Source organism: Sinocyclocheilus grahami, unplaced genomic scaffold, assembly GCF_001515645.1.
Source record: "Sinocyclocheilus grahami isolate Dianchi unplaced genomic scaffold, SAMN03320097.WGS_v1.1 scaffold974.1, whole genome shotgun sequence".
Classification (NCBI taxonomy): Eukaryota; Metazoa; Chordata; class Actinopteri; order Cypriniformes; family Cyprinidae; genus Sinocyclocheilus; species Sinocyclocheilus grahami.
In genome coordinates this window covers 350,142-376,867 of record NW_015506153.1, presented here as the reverse complement: position 1 = coordinate 376,867, position 26,726 = coordinate 350,142, and the positions used below count along the sequence as shown (strand labels likewise).

Below are 26,726 nucleotides of genomic sequence, written 5' to 3'. Positions count from 1 at the left end.
TGGTTGAGAATTTAGCCATTTGTCTTTTTTTTATTTAATTAAATGGCAATATAAAAGGCTGTAAAAACTTCAGATGAAATGTTTTTTTTTTAAACATACATTCTTTCTTCAGATAAAAGTTCAATAAAAAGGAAAGAATATGAAATGCCAGCATGTAGATGTGCAAACCCACATGAGAGGATGCAGAACATAGACGATGAGTTGATTCATTTTGAAAGGATGGTTCACACTAACATGAAAATTCTACAGAGCCTCTAAAGCAGGGATGTCCAGTCCTGCTGATTTTGGCTTCAACCTCAATTAAACACAGCTGAACTAAAGTAATCAATGTCTTAAGGATTACTAGAATCTTCCAGGTAGGTAAAAATTGGAAATAAAATCTGCAGGATGTCAGCCCTCCAAGACCAGGACTGGACACCCAAGCACTAAAGAAACTTGATGATTAATAAATATCAAGTGGAAGGCAAAAAAAAAACAGTGATTCAGTGATTTAGCTGATGCTTAGACGTGCAGTTTTGAAACTTTTGGAAACCGTATGTCCTCGTTTAGTTTAACTGTATGATAAAGAGCAATTTGGAGATCCCGCTAAACTTCCTCTATGAGTTCCAAGGAAGACAGAGAGGTTTGGATTAAGATGAGCGTGAGTAAACCAGACACAATTTGCACTTATAAGTGAACTGTTCCTTTAACCAACACTAGAGTGCACCGTTTCCTTCAATTACATAAATGCTGTGGGACTATGTGTGGGTGGAGCAGTCATTGTCTTGAGCAGTTGAGGCAAATGTATTAGCAAACTGCAATGATGTCCTGATGATCTGATATACCTGAGAGCAGCACAGTCACTATCTATTCACACACACTATTAACATACAGTATGTACAAAAAAAGTGTTATTCCCAGCTCTGCATCACTTGGGTACGAGAATACAAACTCCTGCTAAAAAAAAATATAATAGTAGCAGCCCACTCTTGTCTGAAAGAGATCATTTAAACGCAAATGACAAAGAAAGATTATTTTTACAATCCTTATGGACCTACTAATGTTCCTTCGAGTCATTCCTTCCTAAAATGTTTAGCGTTTCAAAAAGTATCTTTAAAACGAACATGACAAAACTTGACAACAGGACAATTTTAAAAGAAGTCCTGGTCTTCTGGATCCATGGGTTCTGGCTGAGGGGTGTAGGTGACAGGGGGATACGGGCAGACAGCTGGAGTATATACAGTATATACAGCAGGACTGGGGACGTTATTTAGGGTTGGAGGACTGTTACTATCCAGCTCATCTTCGCTATTGTCCTCTGCTTCTCCTCTGTGCGACTGGGTGTCACTGGAGCTGCTGTTGAAGAGCACGTTTTCGTAATATTCCCCACCAAGCCCGTACTGATTCTCATGATTCTGAAGCTCCTCTTGAGTGACGTGACTGCCACTGCGCAGAAACTCTGCAAACCTGAAAGAAGCAGAAACAACTGGTGAGGAATATCATTCAATAAAATGGGATATATACAGTACATGTGTGCCATGTAAACATGCTTATTTTGATGAATACAAACTGTAATTACTTTTGCGGTGATCTGAGCCTCAACACAGTGTCCCATGCAGGAAAGCCAGACTTGTTACAGTGCTCCTGTAATTCTTTCAGGGAGGCTCTGGTGTGGATCTCTCCCTGCTCTCTGTACTCCTCCACAGTCAGTAGCCTGACCTTGGGTCGTTTCTTCCTCCGGAACAAGCCCAGGAATGAGTAAAAGAGACTGAAGGCATAAAGTCAGAGTTAATACACGCAAATTTTTATGATTACATATTTCACCTGTTCAAAGGTCAATTTCATCATATGATTCACTTTCAGTTTCTTAGACTTAGTCAACATGAACTAAAATTACTGTATTTTCTTAATGCATGTCTTATCGTGTACAATATTGTGTACAGTTCAACTCAAAAATGAAAAAATATGCAATCTACTCCACGGTACTGCAACCCTACAGATTTAAAGTTCATTCTTTTAATTCGGCTAAGAGGTCACACCGATGCCATGACTTATCAGTCTACTACTGATTACATGTCTTCACGAGATGAGGCAGAGTTCATCAAACTTGAATTATGGAACAAAGCAAAAAAATCACATGAGCTTGTGTCTCCTGCATTCGCTTTTGTGTGAATGGAAGTCAATGGAACAAAAAGTAGTGTCACCGGCCCCTTACTTTTTAACCCCTTTCCTCCAACCACCTGGCTTCATTTTGGTAAGTAACCATGATCAGCTTTTGAATGAATTGGGTGGGGAAATATAAAGCCCTACCCTAAACATTTCTCACCTGTTTCACAGTTTGTGGTGCTTTTCTTACCTGCAAATCCACATCAGAAGGCTCCAGGCCAAGGGCAGAATCTTCCAGCACAACAGTAACATGATCAGTATGTAGTAGGCAGGGGGGATAGTGATCCCATAGTACAGCAAAACCATGCTCACAACTTGCATACCCCAGGTCATAAAGTTGAGGGTGTGTTTGTTGGTGATGGGGCCGTGTTTATAGCATACAGCAAAGCTAACTAACCCCGATATGAGCACATAAACTGCAGAGAAAGAGAAAAGAGAAAATGTCAACATAATTTTTAAATGTCAAGTTTGTTATTATTGACCTCCCTGCACATGCATGCATACATACATACATATGTACATAAAGCACCGTACCACTTTATGTAGCAAGGTAACAATAAAAAAGCATGCCTAATTTGTATCAAACAGAAGCAGCCTGCCTGAGCTTGCCTGTCATTCATAAACAGCCCATAAAGCAATAGCAATAATACGTACACAGAACACTCAGGGTAGATAGATCTATTCGCACTGAAACAACTAAACGTCATGTTGAATATTCATTTTTGGGTGAACTATTCCTTAAAGGCAAGCTTTCACTTGCTAAAATGTGCATTGGGTGACTATGGGCCATCAATATTAAATAGTGGATGTCATGTGGTGTATTTGTCGAGTTTACATTCACTGAATGAATGCAACAGAGCAGAGCAATGGATTGCTAAATACGTTAGTATACAATCAAAAGAACAATGGTGAAATATAAATGTAACAATAATGGTTATATTAAGTTACTTGGTCATTGTTTTCTCACTATAAAGTGATTCCTAACCTTTCTTGTGTTTTGATTTCTTATTATAAATGTTGAAAACAGTTATGCTGTTTAATATTTTTGTGAAAACGGTGATGTAATATATATATATATATACAGTGGGTACGGAAAGTATTCAGACCCCCTTAAATTTTTCACTCTTTGTTATATTGCAGCCATTTGCTAAAATCATTTTTAAAAATCAATTTTTTCAAAAAAAAATTTTCCTCATTAATGTACACACAGCACCCCATATTGACAGTATATATATATATATATATATATATATATATATATATTGATTTTCAGGATGTTCTGATTAATAGACAGTTGAAAAGAACAGCTTTTTAGTCGAATATGTAGTCGAATATTTTTGTTTTTCTTTCAATTTTTATTTTGCTTTACCGTCACGTCATAAAATATTTAAATCTACTTTTTGTTTTGTTTTGCTTTTGAAACAAATGGCTCTTAAAAAATATCCGGGCCATCTTTTCTAGATAGTGATAGTAGATGGGGGCCGGTCTGTCAAAAAATCATGATAACTGTTGTCTATGTGATTTGTACACTATATTTCAAGTCTTCCTAAGCCATATGAAACCTTTTTGTGAAATTATAAAAAAAATTAAAAAATCTTCCCCTCTAGCTAAAATCACTTTCATTGAATCATTATATGGAAAAGAACATCTAGCTCGTTTAGCTCTTTAAATCAAAAATCACCTTTTGACAGTAAGTCACAAAATGCTTTTTTGAGTGAACTATTCCTTTAATGTCACAGTAGATTTGAGAAAACAGAAGAAAAAACAAAGAAGAAATAAAAGGGCCAAAAAAAAACCCAGACATTCACTGGGGCTGTAATCCTCCCAGAGCCTTTTTGTTTTAGGCATAGAAATCAATGTTCCAGCAGCACTGCAGATTCTTTCCCTTAATCTTAATATGCCTGTGGTTCTCGCATTCAAACACCGATGCATTTACATACTGCGAGTGCTTGAAGAGGGAAATTGATTTGGCAGAGAATAGTCTATTGAGCAGTCAAGAGGCAGTCATTTCAGCATTCAAAATACTTGGCCCTCATATTATAACACTAACGGAGCCAAGATATACGATACAAAAGGTGAATCTCAATCTGCTCTAGACTGTTACTATGCAATGCTGGCATGTTCTAATGCGAGCGCTTCAGTTGATGAAACATGCAGCGAGAGTGTAGAAGGATAATCTTTCTAAATGACATGTACGATAATTATTCTATTGTATAAAGAGCACGTCAAGCAAATTAACAGACAACACGTGGCATTCGACTGAAACGCAAAACTGTACAAAAGGTACATTTGAAAGACCATTTATTAACATTAGCGAAGGCTTATTGTCTGATGTAATTGGCTGATGAGATGATTGCAAAGGAAAACAGAGCAAGATGGGTTGTAACAGAAAAAGGTTGCCTAGTTACCCAGTAATTCCATCCAGTGCTCAGTCACAATGTCATCCCATTCATTTATCACCCTCTGGATCCCCATGTAGGACAGACCAGAGCCAGCGCCCAACAACACCAGGAACAGCCCTCGCTGGGGGGGGAAAAGCAGAGCCTTAGTGAAAGTGCTTGACCTTCTGACCTACCCCAAAACTATGAGCTGCCAGTCAATCTGTAAATGATTGCACAGCCCTGTTTTTTTTTGTTTTTTTACATGAAACCTTATGATGATGTACATGCCTGAGGATGTTTGTGTTGAGGAGTGAGTCTCCACCTCCCTTTATCTTTAATCTCATCAATGCCAGCATTGACAGGCTTAAACTCATACTACTCATCCAACATGTTTGATCAGTGGGAGGAAACATGTGATACTGTGTATCATGATCATAATAAAGGTTGTGACAGTAGCATTACACACCGTTGGTACGAAGTTTCTGAGAACAAGCGTCAGGAAAACAAATATGCCGACGACTCCCAATGTAATTCCGGTGGTGTAGAAAAACTGTGAGCTCCTGGAAAACATGAAGAGTCGGTTAGAATAATACGTTTTAAGTTTCAACCACAAATTAATTAAGAAACAATTCATGGTGACCATGGCTGTCAAGCTCCAAAAAGGACAAAAAAAGCACCATAAAAGCTACATGAAAGTAGTCCACATGACTTGTGAGTTATATTCATGCAATAGTTTTTGTGTTAGAAACGCGCCGAAATTTAGCTTGTTATTCACTAAAAATTTTCCCCGGTTACAACATACGTGAGAACCAATGTCTTTTTGTCATCAAACCTTGTGTGGAATGCACACTATTTTCAATGTTAATGCAGGTGAGACTTCAGAGAATTGGCGGACAGCCAGATTTTCAGCTAACAAATATTACATTTTATACATTGACTGCAAGACCCCTATTGTTCAAGATGTTGTTTAAAGCCTCCCATGAGAGCGAATATACTTCAGCTGACAAAGCTGCTTGTTTTAAACTTTTTAACTTACAAAAACTAAGAATGGCATTATAGTGAAATAATAACAGATAATTAAAATTAATACAAAGTAAATAAATTCCATAATTCCAGGCATCTCAAGAAGTAAATGTATTTCACACTCTTTATGTCCAATGAAATTACATGGCGTTTCCATATGTTTATGATTATGGGATAAGGTTTCGCATTATTTTAATCAGATAAAATGCTCCGGGTGTGTGTTCATGGTGTGTGTGTGTGTGTGTGTTCACTACTCACTGCTGTGTATGAGCACTTGGATGGGTTAAATGCAGAGCACAAATTCCGAGTATAGGACACCATACTTGGCCACATGTCACATCACTTTCACTTTCACCACTTTCACTAAAGCTATTTCTACCTGTTATAATATTTTAGAGCTTGACATATATTGAAAAAAATAATCACATTTATTACAGAAATTTCCATGACATCTTTAGGTCTGTAAAATCACACTATTTGCTCATGCAGTGTCCAGGTTTTCCAAGACCATTAAAAAAAATAGATTTTTGTGGCATGAATTAAAATAATATTGACCCTTGTTTAATTGTTCATCTTGCAGCCTTCTTTGAAGTGTGTGGCCCCCTGGTTGAGAACCTCTTTAATAAAGGCTTTATAAATTTTAAATCACGTACTGAACTAAATATACCCTAACCAGGCCAGAGTATGAGAGTGGAATGGCAACAATTTCTCCTCCGAACTCCAAGTATTCAATGATCACTCCACTCCAGGTTCAGCATTTCCTGCTCCTTGCTCAACTGATCAGAAACACCACTCCGCCTTCGCTCTATGACGAAATTTGCGACTAAAATATTTCAGTATGTCTTAAAATATCACAAAGTTCTGTTCAGAACTTATACTAAACGAAAAATAAATACACAATTTTAGAAGAATAGTTTAATATTAAATGACTTTAACTCACTTGTCTGTGCAGCGTCTCTCTACAATGGCGAAGCTGAGGGTTGTAGTTACTTCAGAAACAAAGAATATGCTGTAACTTTTCCGTTTTCAAGCTGATAAAAACACAGGACATTGTTGACAATAATTTTCTGCACTCCTGAATGTTTCTATGTGCGCGCGATCTGTACGTTATGTACAAACTTGTGTTGTGTGCAGCAATGTAGCAGCACTTTAGATTAGAGCGGCGATTAACTACCTGTACAATAACCTGTTTGAAACGTGAATTCACCCAATCAATATTGAGTATCCACATGCTACAAACAAACATGCTTGAGATATAACCTCCCGCACTCGTCCATCGCGGTCATTATACATTCACCTTCTTTCTGATTTGAGTGATCCACATATCTGTCAAGCTAGCTAATGTGTGAATTCTTGATAAAATGCAGTTATATATAATGGGCTGTTTGCATTAATTGTGCTCATGATAGAGCGGTAGTGGAGTGCTCTTGGAGCAAGTGAAAACCACAATGCTTTCAAAAAACCCACTCCTCGCTCCAGTCAAAAATCACGCCACTCCACTCACATACTCTGATCCAGACAGCACAAGCAGGCATTAACTGACACCCAAAATATGACTTCAGGAGACTAGAATGTACCACACAAGTTGCACTAACCAATTTTACCATGCTTTTACAGTGTTTTTTTTTTTTGACAGATGGTCTATATAAAAAAAAAAAAGGCTGCATACAGATTCTTCAAAAAATGCCTTCATTTTTGTGTGTAAAATTCCTTAAAATGTAGTGTGATTTTTATATTAAACTACTTTATCCCAGTTTAAGGTGGTGTAATTTAAAAAAGATTTTATATGACTTCAGGAGACTAGAATGTACCACACAAGTTGCACTAACCAATTTTACCATGCTTTTACAGTGTTTTTTTTTTGACAGATGGTCTATATATTAAAAAAAAAGGCTACATACAGATTCTTCAAAAAATGCCTTCATTTTTGTGTGTAAAATTCCTTAAAATGTAGTGTGATTTTTATATTAAACTACTTTATCCCAGTTTAAGGTGGTGTCATTTAAAAAAGATTTAAAAAAACTTGATCAGAATTAAATCTGATTCTCTACTGCAGATTATCTCTAGATGAGAACATCTGAACTGCTAAATTGCCACTTACCTGCATATGTTTCCCGCTCCGAAAAACAGCACCAGCCCACACACAAAAAGCAGGAAGCACATTCTATTTAACCCTGTAAAAGAACATAAATAATCATGATCCAGTGCCCAACTACTCTTTATAAGAATAAGCTGTCAGTGATATTCTGGCTCACTTTTGTTGGAGACGTGTAGTGTATACTTAGTATTGCTTCTAGGCGATTTGGTCATGAAGCAGACATCTTCATCAACCAGAGGAATGTCCAAAGACTTCTCCCTTTGGATAGTGGATGGCCAGTAGTGTTCAACAAAGCAGTTAGTAACTGTGAGAAGATCATCCGGATGATGGCAATTTCTGGTCTCCATCGGAAACACGACAAAGATGTCCTCATCACTTGCCACATTTACCTGTGAACAACATATGTCTTGTCAGTATTCAATTTAAAGGGAGAGTTTACTCACCCTCTTGTTATTCCAATAAAATAAAATAAATGTTTAAAAAAAAACACACACACTACATTAAGATTAAATAACATTACAGCGTGATGTGATATTACCTTGAAGGTGGACCAGAAGTCCTTCCATTCGATTTCTGTACCAGGGCTGTAACAGAAGCATTGACTCCCAGAATACTCGTGGGCACTGTCTCCTTTCACATAGGTGCAATCTGTCAGAATCAGGAAAGAATCAGTGTTACTCCTCTGCTTTAATTTAACAATCCCCATCATTCATTTTCTTATTCATAAGGGAAATGTTACTGTAATACATTTGTTATTTTGATTAGATAATCATTAAGGGTTCTAAAAACAGAAGCAAATAAAGTGGGAGAGTATACATAAAATATACATACATATGTACCTAATTTCAATGCTATGGCCTTTGTGTAAATATTTAAAGATGGCCATCTTTAAGCATGATTGTTTTGTGAAATGGTAACACTTTACAATAAGAATCCAACATGAAGTCATAAACATCAAGGTATATGCCTAAATAATATATTAATATATTTAAAATGTACAGTACATTTTCACGGTTCAGAAGTGTAGTAATAAGGTTGAGCACAATTTTACTTCTAAGTGTTATGTTTGTTTTCAGTCAGTATCCATTTTAAAAACTACTTATTGAATCCGTTGCCAACCAGTGTGGTCCAACCTAGTTTTCATTATCGGTAAAATCCACTATCGGTTCACCTCTATTTATAATCCATAAATCAAATTTTCTGTCAAGTGGGCTTATTTGGAACTGCTCCACTGTCACATTAATCAGAATCAGAATCAGAAAGAGCTTTATTGCCAAGTATGTTTGCACATACAAGGAATTTGTTATAGTGTCACAAGCTTCCAGTACACGGAGACAACAACAACACACAGATAATAAAAGTGAGATGTGAATAAAATACACATGCATAAATATAAACCACAAAAAAAGAATAAATTGTATGTACAGGTGTACTAAAGATGGAATAGGAATAGAATCAAATAACATAAGTTGTAGGGATGTACTAGGGTTTAGGGTGATAAATAAGTATAAGGTTATTGCACATACTGTACTTTAATTGCACAATGGGAGAACATTAACTGTTCATGAGGTAGGTTGCCTGGGGAAAGAAACTGTTCTTGTGCCTGGCTGTCCTGGTATTCGGTGCTCTGTAACGCCGACCAGATGGCAAAAGTTCATAAAGGAGATGGCTTGGATGTGGTTTTTTAAAATCCATTTATAATATAATCTGTTTATATTTTGTATTTTTACGTTTTTAAGGAAAGTAGACTGTTCTGTAACAAAAAAATAGTTTTATGAGAACAGTATTAAATACGTTTTTTAAAAAAAGACTAAGGAAATAAAACGTGGTATGTGGTTTTCCTGCCTTTTTTGAAAGGAGACAGTGCCCACGAGTATTCTGGGAGTCAATGCTTCTGTTACAGCCCTGGTACAGAAATCGAATGTGAGGACTTCTGGTCCACCTTCAAGGTAATATCACATCACGCTGTAATGTTATTTAATCTTAAAAACCATAATCCATAAATCTAATTTTCTGTCAAGTGGGCTTATTTGGAACTGCTCCACTGTCACATCAATACAATTCATAAACTTCTCAACATTGTTTTCATCAATGGCGACAAACTGGGCACAATGAGGAAAAACTAGACACTTTAAGGGACCACAGGGCCTAAAATAAGGCCTCACAACCAAAAGACAGAGTTGTTATCTAGAACCTGAAACAGAGAGTGAATAAATGAGTCTTGACAGACAGGTTAGAACAGGCCTGTCCAAACTCAGTCCTGGAGGGCCGGTGTCCGGCAGAGTTTAGCTCCAACTTGCCTCAACACACCTGACTGGAAGTTTCTATGCCTAGTACGAGCTTGATTAGCTGCTTCAGGTGTGTTTAATTAGGGTTGGAGCTAAACTCTGCAGACACCAGCCCTCCAGGACCGAGTTTGGACAGCCCTGGGTTAGAAGGACCATGATAAGATTACAAACCAGTTATGTTTGGTTATTCTGTCAAGTGGGCTTATTTGGAACTGCTCCACTGTCACATTAATCAGAATCAGAATCAGAAAGAGCTTTATTGCCAAGTATGTTTGCACATACAAGGAATTTGTTATAGTGTCACAAGCTTCCAGTACACGGAGACAACAACAACACACAGATAATAAAAGTGAGATGTGAATAAAATACACATGCATAAATATAAACCACAAAAAAAGAATAAATTGTATGTACAGGTGTACTAAAGATGGAATAGGAATAGAATCAAATAACATAAGTTGTAGGGATGTACTAGGGTTTAGGGTGATAAATAAGTATAAGGTTATTGCACATACTGTACTTTAATTGCACAATGGGAGAACATTAACTGTTCATGAGGTAGGTTGCCTGGGGAAAGAAACTGTTCTTGTGCCTGGCTGTCCTGGTATTCGGTGCTCTGTAACGCCGACCAGATGGCAAAAGTTCATAAAGGAGATGGCTTGGATGTGGTTTTTTAAAATCCATTTATAATATAATCTGTTTATATTTTGTATTTTTACGTTTTTAAGGAAAGTAGACTGTTCTGTAACAAAAAAATAGTTTTATGAGAACAGTATTAAATACGTTTTTTAAAAAAAGACTAAGGAAATAAAACGTGGTATGTGGTTTTCCTGCCTTTTTTGAAAGGAGACAGTGCCCACGAGTATTCTGGGAGTCAATGCTTCTGTTACAGCCCTGGTACAGAAATCGAATGTGAGGACTTCTGGTCCACCTTCAAGGTAATATCACATCACGCTGTAATGTTATTTAATCTTAAAAACCATAATCCATAAATCTAATTTTCTGTCAAGTGGGCTTATTTGGAACTGCTCCACTGTCACATCAATACAATTCATAAACTTCTCAACATTGTTTTCATCAATGGCGACAAACTGGGCACAATGAGGAAAAACTAGACACTTTAAGGGACCACAGGGCCTAAAATAAGGCCTCACAACCAAAAGACAGAGTTGTTATCTAGAACCTGAAACAGAGAGTGAATAAATGAGTCTTGACAGACAGGTTAGAACAGGCCTGTCCAAACTCAGTCCTGGAGGGCCGGTGTCCGGCAGAGTTTAGCTCCAACTTGCCTCAACACACCTGACTGGAAGTTTCTATGCCTAGTACGAGCTTGATTAGCTGCTTCAGGTGTGTTTAATTAGGGTTGGAGCTAAACTCTGCAGACACCAGCCCTCCAGGACCGAGTTTGGACAGCCCTGGGTTAGAAGGACCATGATAAGATTACAAACCAGTTATGTTTGGTTATTGATGATTGGATGCTGAAAAATCTCACATACTAAAACCGTAACCCACATTGCTTTTTCTCAAATAAAAAAGGCAGGAAAACCACATACCACGTTTTATTTCCTTAGTCTTTTTTTAAAAAACGTATTCAATACTGTTCTCATAAAACTATGTTTTGTTACAGAACAGTCTACTTTCCTTAAGAACTTAAAAATACAAAATATAAACAGATTATAAAAATAAGAAAGTCCCTATCCAGACACAGCACCACGGTTATACAAATGCTTCACTAGATTTTGACATACAGCATTTGTGTCCAGCTCACACAGTTCACGACCCAAATAAACAGTACTTTAACTGCACTCGGCGATTTTATCCCAGATAAAGGTACGTAGTAGCATAATACCGTTATCTATACACAATGTGCCTGTTTTGTAGTGTTAATGGCGTTTGTTTATGCTGCTGTCTGTTTAGCATACGACTCGAATCATTTACCTGCGTATGAATATCCTTTGTTTCCCTCTGCACGTTGCCATGAAGCACACAAAAGAGTTAAAACGGGTATAAAAGCAGCTAACTTCCCCATGTTTTTGTGGATTATTGTGTTAAATGGATAGATTTGACAGACAGCAGGTTAATGATTGGCCCGCTAAGCTAACATGAGCTAAGCTAATGTTTTCGGTTTCAAATTCGGTGGGCTTCGTGTAACCCAGACAAGACTAACAGTTTCAGACTGCATGATGGGTCCCGATATTTAATTTACTCATTTGTCATGTAGAATTTATCATGTAAAATGCTAAATTACAAAAGTCGTTAGATACACAAAAGCGCGCATTGAAAGCTATTTCAAAGTTTAAGTTGTCTTAATGGAGTCTGTTTGGGCGTTTGATGTTCGATTAGTCCAGTCTTAATCCGCAGCCAAAGTAAACAACGCTATTTTGTAGTTAGATTTACGTACTATTGTAGTTTTTAGTATTTTCAGTTGGCTTCTATTATTATTATTTTTTAGTCTTTGTTTTAAGTTTAGGGTAATTTTGTTATGTGTTTTTTTTTGTCATTTGTATTCCTTTTTGTTCTTTTTAAATTTTACTATTTAGGTTTAATTAATTTTTATATCAGTCTTCATATTTTTATATCATTTATTTGCTAGTAATTTTAGTGCTTTAACTTTTCAGTCAGCTTTTCAATATTTCTCATTTTCATTTAATTTTTCCATCTGATATTTAGGTTTCATTTGATTTGATTTGTGTTTATAAGTTTAGTGTAAAAATGCCAAGACGAAGCTATTCTGATATTAATAAGATGATATTACATCCATTTGTTCACAACAGAAGGTTGAGCACATTGCATTGTCTGTCTGTTAAAATCTTAAAAATCATGACTTTTGTAATGCCCTAACATAATTAGTTGTTATTATATAGTAAAATGTAGAAAACATTGAAAATCCATTGTCTATCAGCAATTTTAAGCAATCTTAAAATGTCTAGTCCTGCAAATGCAGTCTTGAAGCAAACACAAAGATAAGCTGTGGGAAGAAAAACGGTAAACCAAAATCTAGAGGAGACCAGATGAAAATGTCATCTCTGTGCATTCTTCGCCCTTTGAAATGGAAGGGGGATTTTTGTGGTGGGCGTAGACACAGCAGGCGGCTGCTTTCTCATTTCTCCAGGATGCAGAGACAACAGCGGCTTTTCCTGACAGGCACACCCACGCCAGGCTGAGACCCACTGTCACTTACGCTTGCATGGAGTCAGCAAGCATCTGACTAATGCAGATGCTGTCATTTTGATTTCTAGGAAGAATTCTAACCTCGTTGCCCAAGAAAGAGAGCATTTCTTTTCTCAGTCAACCTGTTAAATGACAAAATTGTAATCATTTTGCTGCTTGCACTCATCAATAACTTTTAGCACTAATAATGAAGCTTATCTTCAGTTGCTGTAGCAGACTGTCAGAAGGTAATGTCCCACAGGGGAAAGTATACTAAGAAAAAAAGTGTTGGTTAGAAGGCTTTGTGGTTTTTGTTAAGGTACAGAAAGTCCCGTTTTTGACGCAGAGTCAGTTAAGGGCCTTTTAACAAAATAGCTCCACAGGTTTCATGACCGCTGGTTCAGAATATTAAGAGATAATGGTAAATAAGATGCAATGTATATATATATAGCCTATATATATTTTTTTTTTTTGCTGATTTGAATTGTTAGCCTTTTTATCACACATTAATTGTAAGCATGCATTAATAGACAGTAAATTAATTATAATTTGAATTGTTAATATGCATGGAATAGTTCACCCAAATATAAAAAGTTGCTGAAAATGTACTCACCCTCATGCCATCCAAGATGTAGATGAGTTTGTTTCTTCATCACAACAGATTTGGAGAGATTTAGCATTACATCACTTGCTCACCAATGGGTCCTCTGCAGTGAATGGGTGCCGTCAGAACGAGAGTCCAAACAGCTGATAAAAAACATCACAATAATCCACAAGTAAATCGCACAGCTCCCGTCCAGCAATTAATGTCTTGTGAAATGAAAAGCTGCATGTTTGTAAGGAACAAATCCAACATTAAAGCGGTTTCACTTTAAACCGTTGCTTCTGGCCTAAATGCATAGTCCACAATCCATAATAACACTTCCTCCAGTGAAAAAGTCCATCCCCTGTTGTCCTCTCACATAAAAATCACCTAAATATTTCTTTAGAACTGTTTTGAATCGTTTTCTCTTGGTCTGTGCAGTTGTGTGCATATTTGTCTCCTACTTCAGACGAGATAACTTTTTCACTGGAGAATGCAATATTATAGAGAACTCGTATTTTAGCCAGAAGCAACTGTTTAAAGTTAAAAACATCTATAAATGTCTGTTTATTACAAACATGCCGCTTTTTACTTTAAAAGATATTAACTGATGGACTGGAGCCATGTAGATTACTTCTGGAATAATTGTTTTAATCAGCTGTTTGAACTCTCATTCTGACGGTGATGCAATGCTAAATTTGTCCAAATATGTTCCAATGAAGAAACAAACTCATCTACATCTTGGATTAAATCTACATCTTGAGTACATTTTCAGCAACTCTTCATTTTTGGGTGAACTATTCCTCTAACTGTAAATCTGCATTAATAGACACTAAATTAATTGTAAATATGCATTAATAAACACTAAGGCTCTAAATTTCCAGTTTATTTTGCATTTGATTCTTAATTCTCCTTATTTTATGTCACAGAATGAGACACAAGTTTCATCATAACAGCTGCGGTCTACTTCAAAAAGAGGTTTTGGCAAAGAGTGCATTCCATGGACGAACGCCTCTCCAAAACAGAGAAGGACTTCTGAGCTTGTGATTAGTGGGCTAAAATCTGACACCCACAGAGCTGGGCCTTATGTTGGTGCACTTAAGCCCGTCCTACACCCAGGATGGCTGGTGGACTTTGAAGGCAAATAAGGCCTCAAGGCTTTCTGTCCAATGAAAGTGCTCAATGTTGGTGACTTCTTTTCTTGATCTTTCTGTTTCTTTGTTGTTGTGTTCATTCATGTGCAGGCCACATGTTCTGCAGTTGCATTTTTATAATAGCGGCACATTTGTGGTGATGTGATCTTTGTTTTGCGAGTTGGAAGATTGGCAGTTTCTTCTTTGTGTATTTTCTTACACTTGCTTATGCTTTTTTTCCGTTCTGTTTCCTGAAGGAGGATAGGGTGGTAGGCTGCTGCTAGGCTGCAGAGAGCAAGAACGGTGATTGACATAAGCAGAGAGCTGAAAAAAATCAGTCGAGGCTGAGTCTTTCTGTAGGTAGGCGGATGAGTGGGGCGAACCAATCCTCAGCAGAGCTTGTTTTTAATTGCCGTCTGGTAAACATCAAACGTGAAAAAAACTGACGATTCCATCTTAAGATACAGGGTGTTTTGGAAAATATGTTACGCTCGCTGTGTGATTTCATCTATTGCTTTATGCTGAACATATTGCAAGTTATCATATTCCTGAGATGCTCGCTGTCTCGGGTCATTAAAAACTCTTGTTTGCTTTGTTGTCAGAATTGTAAGTAGTGCAGATGCTGAGGAGGAGTTTTTTACTTGAGGGAACGCTTGAATGTTTGAATGCTCTTCTTTGTGGTAAATGTTGTTTATTTTATTTAAAGTTCACCCAAAAATGTTAATTCTTTCACAATTTTCTCATCCTCACGTCGTTCCAATGTGTGCGCTGTTACAGCTTCCGTGGAGCACAAAAGGAGATTTTCTGAAGAATGTTCATGCAGCTCTTTTGCATACAATGACAGTTCAAAGTGACAATGAATGCGGTCCAATAAAAATGTTCATAGTCCATACTTTTGGTCATATATGCTTTTTTTTTGCACATAACTATTGTATGGCTTCAGAAGACTTGTTATATAATACACAAATCACATGGCTATATTTAAGGTGCGGTTTAATGTTTTTTGTTGTTGTTGTCATTTTTGGAGCTTAGCAGCTGTGTTCACTATGAACCATTATAAGATAATTTTATATATGCACACATTTTTATTTATTTGTCTAAATTCTTTGATGAATAAAAAATGATTTATTTGAAATATATTTCTTTTATAACATTATAAATGTCTCTCCTGTCACTGAATTTGAATTGAATGCATCCTTGCTGAAGAAAAGTATTAATTTCTTTCAAAAACAATAAACATTAAACCTTCCTTTTCATCTCTTTTACGTCTTTATTTCTGTATTGAGGATTGTGACTTATGTAACCTGGCATTTTTCGTACATAATAATGCGTGTCAAAAACCACTGTTTTTCACCTCCCATCACATAATGATCCAAACAACTAGGTTGGAGAGATGTAAGAACTGCATGACCCTCGATTAATCCTTTTATTTTCATTTCTCTATTTAAGGTTGCACATTGATTGGTTGGATCGTTCCTCATTAGCCATGCTGTGCAGAAAATGGATGGAAGGGTGGGCGGCAATCAAACTCTGCTAGTGGTAGAAGCCCCGCCCACACAGCCAGGTCCACCAGGGGCCCAGAGATGTGATTACAGTTCATTAACGTGGTGTGTGTACAGGGGGTGGGAAGGACACTGGTCATTATTGTGTTCAAATGTAGGTGGTTCCCTGAAACACACAGGAAGACGTGGGCAGCACACACACCCATGCTGCAGCCCTTAAGTCCTTTGTGAGGAATACTGGATGCAGAGTTTGACTCTAGGGAGTTGGCAGTGCATAATTACTTGGACGTGCAGACAGAAATTTGTGTTTGGTTGCAGTGGCACTTTGCATTTGACAGGGCTATTTGGAGGACTAGCTCGTATTCTAAATTCAGCCAGAGGTATTTAAGCGCCTACAAATTAACCACCGGTGTAATTCACCAAGCTTCGAGTATATGTTCCTGCATGATGGGATTTGTTTATATCTGATTCCTCGAGCAAAGACGCAGTTACTGTAGAACGAAACCATTAATGAACTTTGGAAGTGTGTTAATGACAGACCCTTAAAACATTACAGAAGGGGATGAATCTCACAAAACATGTCAAAACTCTATGGCTATATTTCATCCTCAAATCAAAAGAAATAAGAAATGACATTTTAAAGAATTTAAGAAGAGAAGATTTAAGAAAATGAAGCTTTAACATTTAGCTTTGACATTAATTTCATGACCGTTACCTTTTACATTTATTTAAAATGCTTTTATCCTAAACTTTTGAATGAAGAACATCGAAAAGCAATTGTCTTCTTATTTTTCATTATTATTATACTTTTTGGTATTATTGTTCCCATTATTCTCAATGGGGATTCTCATTAGCATCTCATTACTATAAAAATGACTGTAACACAATGATTTAAAAAAATGTTTAAATAAGCATCAATGAAAGAAACATATTTCCCACTGATGTCATTACTAAATATGTAACAATAAATGGTAAATCAATAAATAAGTTTTTTTTTAATTATGTAACTATTATTTAAATATTTATTATAATATTGAAATGGTAAAGTATTTAATGAGAATCACTGCAAATACTGTAAATTAAGTTTTTGCAAAAAAAGTGTGTTATTTTATCATCATTAATATACTATTATAGTTGTTATTAGGCTAACTGAATCAGGTTTTAGTTTTCCATTTTCATTTTAAAGTTTTAGTAACTTTGTTCTGTGTTTTTGTATTTTTAGTATTTGTTTATATATGTATGTATGTGTGTGTGTGTGTGTGTGTGTGTGTGTGTGACATATGAGGACACAAATTTGTATAATGACATGGGAATAACACAGGTATTACAAGGAGAATGTGACTTATGAGGACATTACCCCATGTCCCCATTTTTCAAAACGCTTATAAATCATACAGAATTAGTTTTTTTTTGAGAAAGTAAAAATGCACAAAGTTTCCTGTGAGGGGTAGGTTTAGGGGTAGGGTTGGTGTAGGGCAATAGCACATACAGTTTGTACAGTATAAAAACCATTACGCCTATGGAATGTCCCCACAATTCACAAAAACAAATGTGTGTGTGTGGTTTTTATTCATTTTTATTTCAGTTTTAGTTTTCTTATTTTTATTCTCATACATCAAGTTAAACTAAATTAAAATGAGAAATATTGCCATGTAAGCTCAAGTAATGAAAAATGTGCATTGTAGTTTCAGTTTTAGTTAACCCTAAAAAAACATACATTTTACATTACGGTAATGAGAATTTGGGAGTGAAAACATGCTTAATTGTCATTAAAAAAAAAAAGTAATAGTAATAATGTTGCAATGCAAAAATGTATTCGTATAGAATGGTGAATTTTTTCCTGTAAGCTGACAGTGTGAGTAGGTTTATCTGCTCCACGCTCTGATGCTGTGAACATATAACCATCGTAAAAGCAAAGCTACCTTGATGTGTGACAAGAGTTCCCTGGGGCAAAGCACTCTCGGAGCCATCTGTGTTCAAACTACAGGGATTACACTGCTCAATTCCCATAGCAAATAAGGGAATTAGGGTGAAATTTAATCATATACCGAATTATAGTCACTGACACGATATTACAGCCCCCCCATGAGCTCTGTGTGAATGCAGCTCAGACTGATTGACTTAATCTCATTCCTCAACCTGATTTCGAGATCATGGTATCTCCCTTGCTTGGTATTCAGTCTCTTTTCTTTTGAATTTCCCTGTAAGCATTTCACATTCAGATTCTTGAGTGCTTACTTACAGTCCATTCATTGGGACTGTCAGGATGTCACTTGCTGAATTGATTCATTAACTGGCTAAATATGCTTGTAATGCTTCCATGTGATTCCCTGTCTTGATCGTGGAGTCAACAGTGCTGTTGAACCGGTTTGATGAGAGTTATTGATCTTACATAGAATTTTCAGAGCCTAAGTGGCCAGTCATTTCGATACTCTCAGTTCTTTTTTCATATACTGTATTTCTCTTTGCAGAAGCTATATCATGTTCAGTATTTATTCTCAAAGTCATATTGAATTAAATGAGTTCTCACATGTTCTTAGCTTATTTGTTGTCTGTTGGCAGCTTTCACTGTTTCTCCAAAGATATTAAGTTATTTTCAAAGGCACTCTGCCTCAGCCCAGCCACTTGGTTTTTGCAAGCATACTGTTAATTGTAATTTGTACTAATTTGTAAAAATAGATACTGTATCGCTGGACGACTGTGTACCAGTGAGTGATGATGACAAATAGTCATACTGTTTCCACTTTAAGAGCTACAGGAGATAACCAAAAGTTTGTGACGGAAATAAAAATATTCACTTGTAAGCTGTTAGAAAGTTGACATGGTTGATTTGTGTCAATAAGAGGAATTTCACATAATATGCTTTTTGAATTCCATGTTGTTTTACTTTTAATGCATGCTTAATAATTTAGTTTTAGAACCTTAAACTGTTTTAATAAAATGGATATTTCTAACATTAAAGGGTAGTCCAGCTAAAAATAGAATTTCTGTCATCATTTATTCCCTTTCATGTCGTTCCAAACCTGTATGACTTTCTTCCACTATACAGTTTTGGGTCCTATTGACTCCCATCAAATGGACAAAAATGCTATCAAAGTCAATGGGACCCGAAACTGTTTGGTTACCAACATTCTTCAAAATGTATTCTTTTGTGTTCCACAGAATAAACAAACGCATAAAGATTTGGAATTGCATAAGTCAGTGGGTCAGGGTGAGTAAATTATGACAGAATTTTCATTTCTGGGTTGACTATCCCTTTAAATTCTGATTCTGAGCTGCTGTAACATGCAAATGAGGGTGTTTTGTTGCAAAGATTTTGATGGATTTTTATTAAAATGAACAAAACAAAAACAGCTACAGGTTTTTTTTTAAGTACTTTCATTTGAAATTTTAAAAGATACTAAGAAAAAAATACTAAGAGAAAAAAAAGTGTTTCTTTTTTATTTTTATTCCATATAGTCAAAAGAGCCCATAGTTCAAGAAACATTGTCATACACGTTTGTGTGAGATCACTGCTGAAATCTGTGAAATCACTTTAATTGACAGGCACCTGATATTGTAAAACTGTTAAAAACCAGCTCATCTTCTGAAATGATTTAGCAAATACTTCACTTGTTGAGGCACTTCAAGAGTTGATACCAGACATCTGTTAACAGTCCCTCTTCCTCTTTGCTCTTCATACAGGTCAATGATTCTCCAGCGTATATACAACTATGTATGTGAGAGTGTGGCTCTGGGGTCACAGCACTCCACTCCACGTCCCACGCCAAACTTGTTTTTTTTTAGAATTCTCCTTTCAGTTCCCCTCTCTCATATATATATATATATATATATATATATACGCCCATTCATGAACAAACACGCACAATAAACATTTACTCTCTTACACAGGAAGTTTGTGCTCTATTTAAACTGTCATCGGTCATGAGGGGACATGCTTAAAAAATCCACAAAATGTTACAGGATATCTGAGTGAACTTAAACTCAAATCTCAGATCCTCTGTTCAGTCATTTTCAGGTTTGACTTTCAGTTTAGCACATGATCATTGTAAGTGTACTGCTGAATACTATGTCAAAATGAAAGTAGAAATCAGATTATATTCATACAAGAATACCAGAATGGATTTGGCCTATAAAAATACTTAAAGGTTTAAGAACACTTGACAGCATGAACACTTAAGTTGAAACGCCAATTATTTTACAGTAAAGTTTGCAGTATAATCAGTAACACTGTGAAAATTGAATTTATTCTTGTGATAGCAAAACTGAATTTTTAGCATCATTACACCAGTCTTCAGTGTCACATTCAGAAATAATTCTCATAAGCTAAGAATGGTATTTTATTGAGGTTCTTATGAAATTAACAGTTCTCTACTAATATCAATAGTAATGTAATAAAATACATTCTAATTACAAAGTCTATACACGTTTTCTGCTAATTTCCTCTGTTTTCTATACAGCTAATCATGTAAAAACAAAACTGTGATTGGCCACTTTTCATGTCAGTCACACTGTACAGGCCTTTCTTGTCTAAGTAAGTGGTTCTTGCCTACACTCTTAGAAAAAAAAGGTTCACTGGGGTTCTATATGGAATCCTAGGGTTCTTTACTCAACTCCAAAGAACCTTGTATGCCAAAAAGGTTCTATATAAGGAGAAAGAGCAGTTTTTGGCACAAAATATCCTTATCCTACATGTTTATTTCAAGAAGCAAAAAGAAATTGGTTTATCGCATTGTCCAGTCCTGCGCTTTGTGCGCTATTCAAACATGAATTCAAGAAAAGCCAAGAAGAACAAAGAGAAAAGCTGATGGAGATATTTTCTGTGGATAATGGAGTATTTGATGTTTGCAGTTATAGTATATTAAAATATACTTATCTGTTTTACTGAATTAATTGTATATTATGCTAAACACACTGTATTTGGTCATTGAAGATGCATTATGAAATGAAGATGAGTTTTGGAAAAGACCTTCACCTATCTCAGAGAGCACTTTTTGAGTTGGCATCAAAATGGACGTGTCACTGACTGACAACAGAGATGTCAAAAGTATGTTTGCTGTCTCCTTTTTGTTCAATATGGAACATCCAAAAGTCTCTGTTTCTTTAATTCAGCACTATTTAACCCTTCTCCGTGCTGAAATGGTCATGCATCCTTTGTTTTTATTGTTTAAAAGCTTATGAATGTTAAATTATTTAATGCTTATGAATTTAAAAACAATACCGATACATGTCAGAAACGTGGACTTACCAGTTTTGCCATCTTTCATGGGTTACAGAATTAGGGAAAGTTACAAAAAAAAAAGGTCATATAGACTGCATGGTTTATAGAAGAAAGTTGGGTAAATACTTGACATTTATTGAAGGTGAACGATAATAACCTGGTAGTGAGATGCAAAATAAGAGTGTCATTAATATACTATTTGGTGACATTCTAATTTTATTTATTTTTTTGCAAGTTAACTTTCAATTTATTTATTTGTGCAAGTTAACGTTTCAGTTGTTTTTTGTGGATTCTAGCATGACACATGTTGGATGGGTGAGTAAGGGGAATTTAAATTTTTCTAAAACTGAATGTTTTGTCAATGTAAGATAAAAAAAAATAAGAATAAAAAAGAAACATGGATTTATGTTCATTCTTCTAACTGTTGCATTGTGAATTGCTGTGTTATATATTGCTTGTGTCATTGTAAATGCTAATAAAAGTGGCTTAAATGATTACATAATACTTTGATGTGTTATCCTTATGGTAATTTCAGTTTTTCTAGTGATAAAGTATCTATATGAGCTGTTTAAAATGTAATTAAAATAAAACAAAAATGAAATTTATAAAATGATCGGAACACCTAAAAGGTTCTACATAGATGGCTACAAAGAACCCTAAAGGGATCTTTTGATTGAACCCTTAAAAAGGGTTCTATAGAATCTTTTAGGGGTTCCCAATATGTAGTGCTTGATAGAACCCTTTAAGGTTCTATATAGAACCTTTTCTTTTAAGAGTGTAGAATAAGTTAGAAAGTGGAGCAGACTATTCAGACAGTCAATAGCCGTCTGACTAACAGGAATTATACAATAGAATTTGACATTTTTTATTACATAAGGAAAGTCCATGGCAGCAGAGGGTCAGTCAAGCGTCAGAAGTCTATCTTCGGAAAATAATTTTCACCAAAGTGAGCGATGACCTCTGACTCCACAATGAAACCATGGGAAAGTTTGCTGGGAAAGCTTGGACAGACACAGCCAGACAGTTCCAAGTCCCTATCTTTGGATGCCAGATACCCCCCACCCACACCAAAACACACCCAAGCGCTAGAAATCAGCCCACGCTCATGCACACATGCTCTCGCAGACACATTCACACACAAAAACACAGATGTGCGCAGCTCACCCACCCACACGCACTCCCAAACACTCAAACACACTAACGCATAAATACCTGCCCACACTCGCACACGTTTGCGAAGATACACGAAGAATACGCCAATGAATTTCCACATTCAGCTACTTCCCTGCATGCATGCGTCTAATCCTCGCTTTGCCCTCTCACACATGCATGCACAAATTCACACACTCTCTGCCTTCCTCACACACATACTTCAAAAAAATTGTGAATTCTGATTGTCTTTGTTTGTGTCTGGTTGTATCTTCTCAAATGCACCCTAACGAGTGCAGAATTCAGTGTTTATATGTATGTGTGTGTGTGTGTGTGTGTGTGTGAGCATGGGCGTCGTGGTGTGCTGAATAACAGTAGTGTGTTTCTGGCAGCTGTGTGTGAGTGCGACCGAGTACAGAGCTGTGTGGGCGTCCTTAGTGCGGCGGCCATGCAGAGACTGTCGGGCTCAGACCGGGCCTTGTGGATTGTAGCCACCACACTAATTGGGTAGAGTTGAAGTATATGCTCTCCACAGCCTGAAATACACCGGCAGTTCAAGTCTGAAGTACCCACAATGCTCGGTTCACACAGAGTCTCATGTTACAGAGGATCTGAAGTTTTATCCAGCTTATTTTGCAATGTGGAAGTAAGCCATTTTCAATTACTTCTGATTCATTAGCAGCAATACAATGTCGGTAAACAATTAGAAGAAATGAAGTGAATGGTAAAACTATTTACGCTTGAAACCAGTGTGTTTATGATATTAAATTAAAACCATTTGATAACAAATACCCAGCTAACAGGGAACGTTCTTAAAACTTTGGCTAACATTCTGGCAAAGGTTCTCTCAAAATTATGAATAAGCATTCTTCCAGTAACATTAATAGAACGTTCATTCAAAGTTGTCTGGTCTTTACTAACACTTTATTTACATTGTTCCTGGAACGTTGTTTCTGAAACATTTTAGTTGGACATTTGTCTAACATTTTTTAAATGTTACTACTTGTTTCAGAAGGTTAAGAGAACATTCAAAAGTAACTCTCCCATAATGTTTGCAGAATGATAAAATGGAAGGTTATACTTGGTTTCAAAAGTCCACTTCAGACATTCTACTAATTATAAGTAATTTTGCAACTACATGTCAACTAACTCATTAGAGTATTAGTACACTGTGAGTAGGCTAGTTTACTATAAGTAATTTACGTAGTTTAAGTAGACTGTTGGGGGACCATTAAAATAAAGTGTTAGCAGATATTAACTAGACAGTATACAAATACTCTAATGACTGGTAGTTGACATTTAGTTGCAAATTTACTTAGTAGTTAGTACAATTTCTAAAGTAGACTATCAAAATACAGTGTTACCAAATGGAACGTGCCATTTGTTTGTAGGAAAAAAGAACTGGACATTTGGGCATTCAGCAAACATTCAGAATAACATTTTCATAACTTTCTTTTTTCTCTTTAGTTTTCATAACGTTCTTAGTACATATTTTTGTTAGCTGATGGGACCAGTTTTCAAAGTAAAGCAGCATAATGGGCTGCTTTTTTTACAGGTAAAATCATTGGAAGTGAATGACACCGCCTCGCACATTCAAGTTACAAATAACCGCTCTTATGATAAAAAATAAGGTGGATAGAATGCATTTTGATGTGAATTTGGTCTTGCAGGTACAAGAAGATTTGATTTCAATATATTGAAACTCCTCTGTGGAATGATTTGATGCACATTTCAATCTTGCAACAAGATTTCTCCTATGATCGAATCAGAACATTGCTCTGTCGCAGTCATAACCAGATAAAAAGATTTGAATAAGAATGAAGCAATAGGCCATGAGAGACATTCTTGAGCACGACGTGAAGCAGTGCAGTTTGAGGAAAACAACAGAAATATGGAAAAAAAAGATATACTGTATATATATACATATATACACACATACATAACGATAAATAAATCATAATTGGAATAAATCATTTGTACACAAGCCAACAAAGTTTGAAACAAGAGCTTAAATCAGCCTAAGGTCTGGTCTGCTGGTTGGTTTTGCTACAACAGCTTTAATCACAGTTAGTTTTTGAATAGAGTACAGCAGTGAAAAAATGTGTGTTTTAAAAAAAAAAGTGGACTATAGTGAGTTTACCTGTTTGGCATGATGATATTTAATGTCCTCGACAACCTCTGTCATCCCATTTAGCCAACTGTTGTGAAATTATGTAAAAGTGTATGTGAAAATATCTTGAGCTTGTGTTAACTATAGACCTTATTTCAGGCATTTATCCAAAAACCTGTATTAGACCAGAATGGGACAACATTCCTATTCCTAAACTTGAGCAACTTGTCTCCTCAGTCCCCAGACGTTTGCAGACTGTTATAAAAAGAAGAGGGGATGCCACACAGTGGAAAACATGGCCTTGTCCCAACTTTTTTGAGATGTGTTGATGCCATGAAATTTAAAATCAACTTATTTTTCCCTTAAAATTATACATTTTCTCAGTTTAAACATTTGATATGTCATCTATGTTGTATTCTCAATAAAATATTGAAATTTGAATCTTCCACATTGCATTCTGTTTTTATTCACAATTTGTACAGTGTCCCAACTTTTTTGGAATCGGGTTTGTATATATATATATACATACACATGTACCTAATTCAAATCCTATTCATTAAACCTGTGTTCTCCAAATATTTAATTAAAGCTGCTCTGTTATTACTTCTCTGTTCTGGGTTTAACAGGTATCTCAAATTAATTTCAATGTACTCTTTCCTCTCAACCTCTTCTAATAACTTTTTTTCTATCATCTTTATACTTTTCACAATACATGATAACATGTTCTACCGTTTTGTTTTTTTCCACACCATTCACAACATCCTGTCGGATGCTTGTACATTAATTGCAATGTTTTATTAAGTCCTGTATGTCCTATTCTAAGTCTGGATAAAATGTTTTCCTCTCTTCTACTCCCATCTGAGTACCTACTTTTCCCCACTTTTGGCTGTATTTCATACATATGTCTACCTTTATTTCCTGTCTCCCACAGTTGCTGTCATCTTTGATTTATTTACAGAATTCAGTCGGCCAGCGCGTGCACTAAAATAAACATTGTTTCAGTGATTACTCATTTGAACGCTTTTGATTGGCCATTGCTTTGATAAGCTCAACAGAAACGTGTGTGATTGGTTAATATGCGCAACACTGTAAAAACACTTAAAAAGAAATGTGATTCAACATCTAAATTCATGATGCAGATCTAAACTTAAAGGGGTCATATGATGAGATTTCAATTTTTCCTTTCTCTTTGGAGTGTTACAAGCTCTTGGTGCATAAAGAAGATCTGTAAAGTTGCACACACTGTCTAAAGTCTCAAATCCAAAGAGATATTCTTTATAAATGTTAAGAGTCAACCATGCCTACCTAAAACGGCACGTTCTAACACGCCCCCACATGTCTACGTCATGATGTGGGAAGATTTGCATAACACCGCCCAAATGTTCATGCAAAGAAAGAAGGCATAACTTTTATTCTCGCTGTAGTATTGTTGTTGCCGCCGCCGCCATGTCGTGAAGGCGCTGTGTGTTTCATTGTGAAAGCGAAACTACTTTGTTTGGCCTTCCAAAAGAGGACGATATCCGCTTCGTCATGCCTGGAGCTGATCCGTGCTGGGCGGTGAGGAAATACATCAACTTCGCGCTGTGGATCGCCGGATCGGCTTTCACCGTGGACGGAGTCCAGCCCGGGGTCGTCACATGTGGTTGCCGCAAGCCCGCCGGCCGCTCCTATGTCGAATCCGCCAGCTGCGCCGTTCTCAAGCCCGCTGGCCGCCGCTCACTCAAGCCGCCAACCGTTCCTCACTCTAGGCCTCCGGCTCTGGCCAATCAGAGCACACCTCGCTTTTCAGACCGATGAGCTTTGTAAAAATCTACACGTTTTAGAAAGGCGGGGCATAGAGGAGAAACAATAATGTACAGTATGTGGAAAATGTGTTTTTTGACCCTTAAACCGCATAAACATTTCATTACACCAAATACACAAAATAATGTTCTTTTTAGCAA

At 36.3% G+C, this 26,726-nt stretch overlaps 2 protein-coding genes across 2 annotated transcripts in view; both read right to left on the bottom strand.

Moving 5' to 3' along the window:
• Window positions 1–210, bottom strand: part of LOC107565032 (nuclear envelope integral membrane protein 2-like) — a 1,799-nt gene extending 1,589 nt beyond the window's left edge. Inside the window, exon 1 of the mRNA XM_016250215.1 lies at window positions 169–210. Coding sequence (XP_016105701.1) covers window positions 169–210 — 42 coding nt within the window. The remainder of the gene's footprint in view (window positions 1–168) is intronic.
• On the bottom strand, window positions 11–12,179 carry LOC107565024 (nuclear envelope integral membrane protein 2-like). The gene is made up of 9 exons (XM_016250210.1): window positions 11,874–12,179; window positions 8,186–8,295; window positions 7,805–8,036; window positions 7,651–7,723; window positions 4,993–5,086; window positions 4,554–4,668; window positions 2,336–2,561; window positions 1,559–1,747; window positions 11–1,446 (listed from the first exon to the last, which is right to left on the bottom strand). The coding sequence occupies exons 1-9, from the start codon at window positions 11,962–11,964 to the stop codon at window positions 1,131–1,133; spliced, it is 1,446 nt and encodes a 481-aa protein (XP_016105696.1). The 5' UTR covers window positions 11,965–12,179; the 3' UTR covers window positions 11–1,130.
• Window positions 12,180–26,726: the final 14,547 nt, after the last annotated feature.

Coding starts and splice junctions, on each gene's coding strand:
- LOC107565024 (XM_016250210.1), bottom strand. CDS start 11,964: ATGGGGAAGTTAGCTGCTTTTATACCCGTTTTAACTCTTTTGTGTGCT. Junction 4,669..4,992: donor TCAGAAACTTCGTACCAACG/GTGTGTAATGCT, acceptor TTCCCCCCCCAG/CGAGGGCTGTTCCTGGTGTT. Junction 2,562..4,553: donor GCACTGGATGGAATTACTGG/GTAACTAGGCAA, acceptor CTTTCTCTGCAG/TTTATGTGCTCATATCGGGG.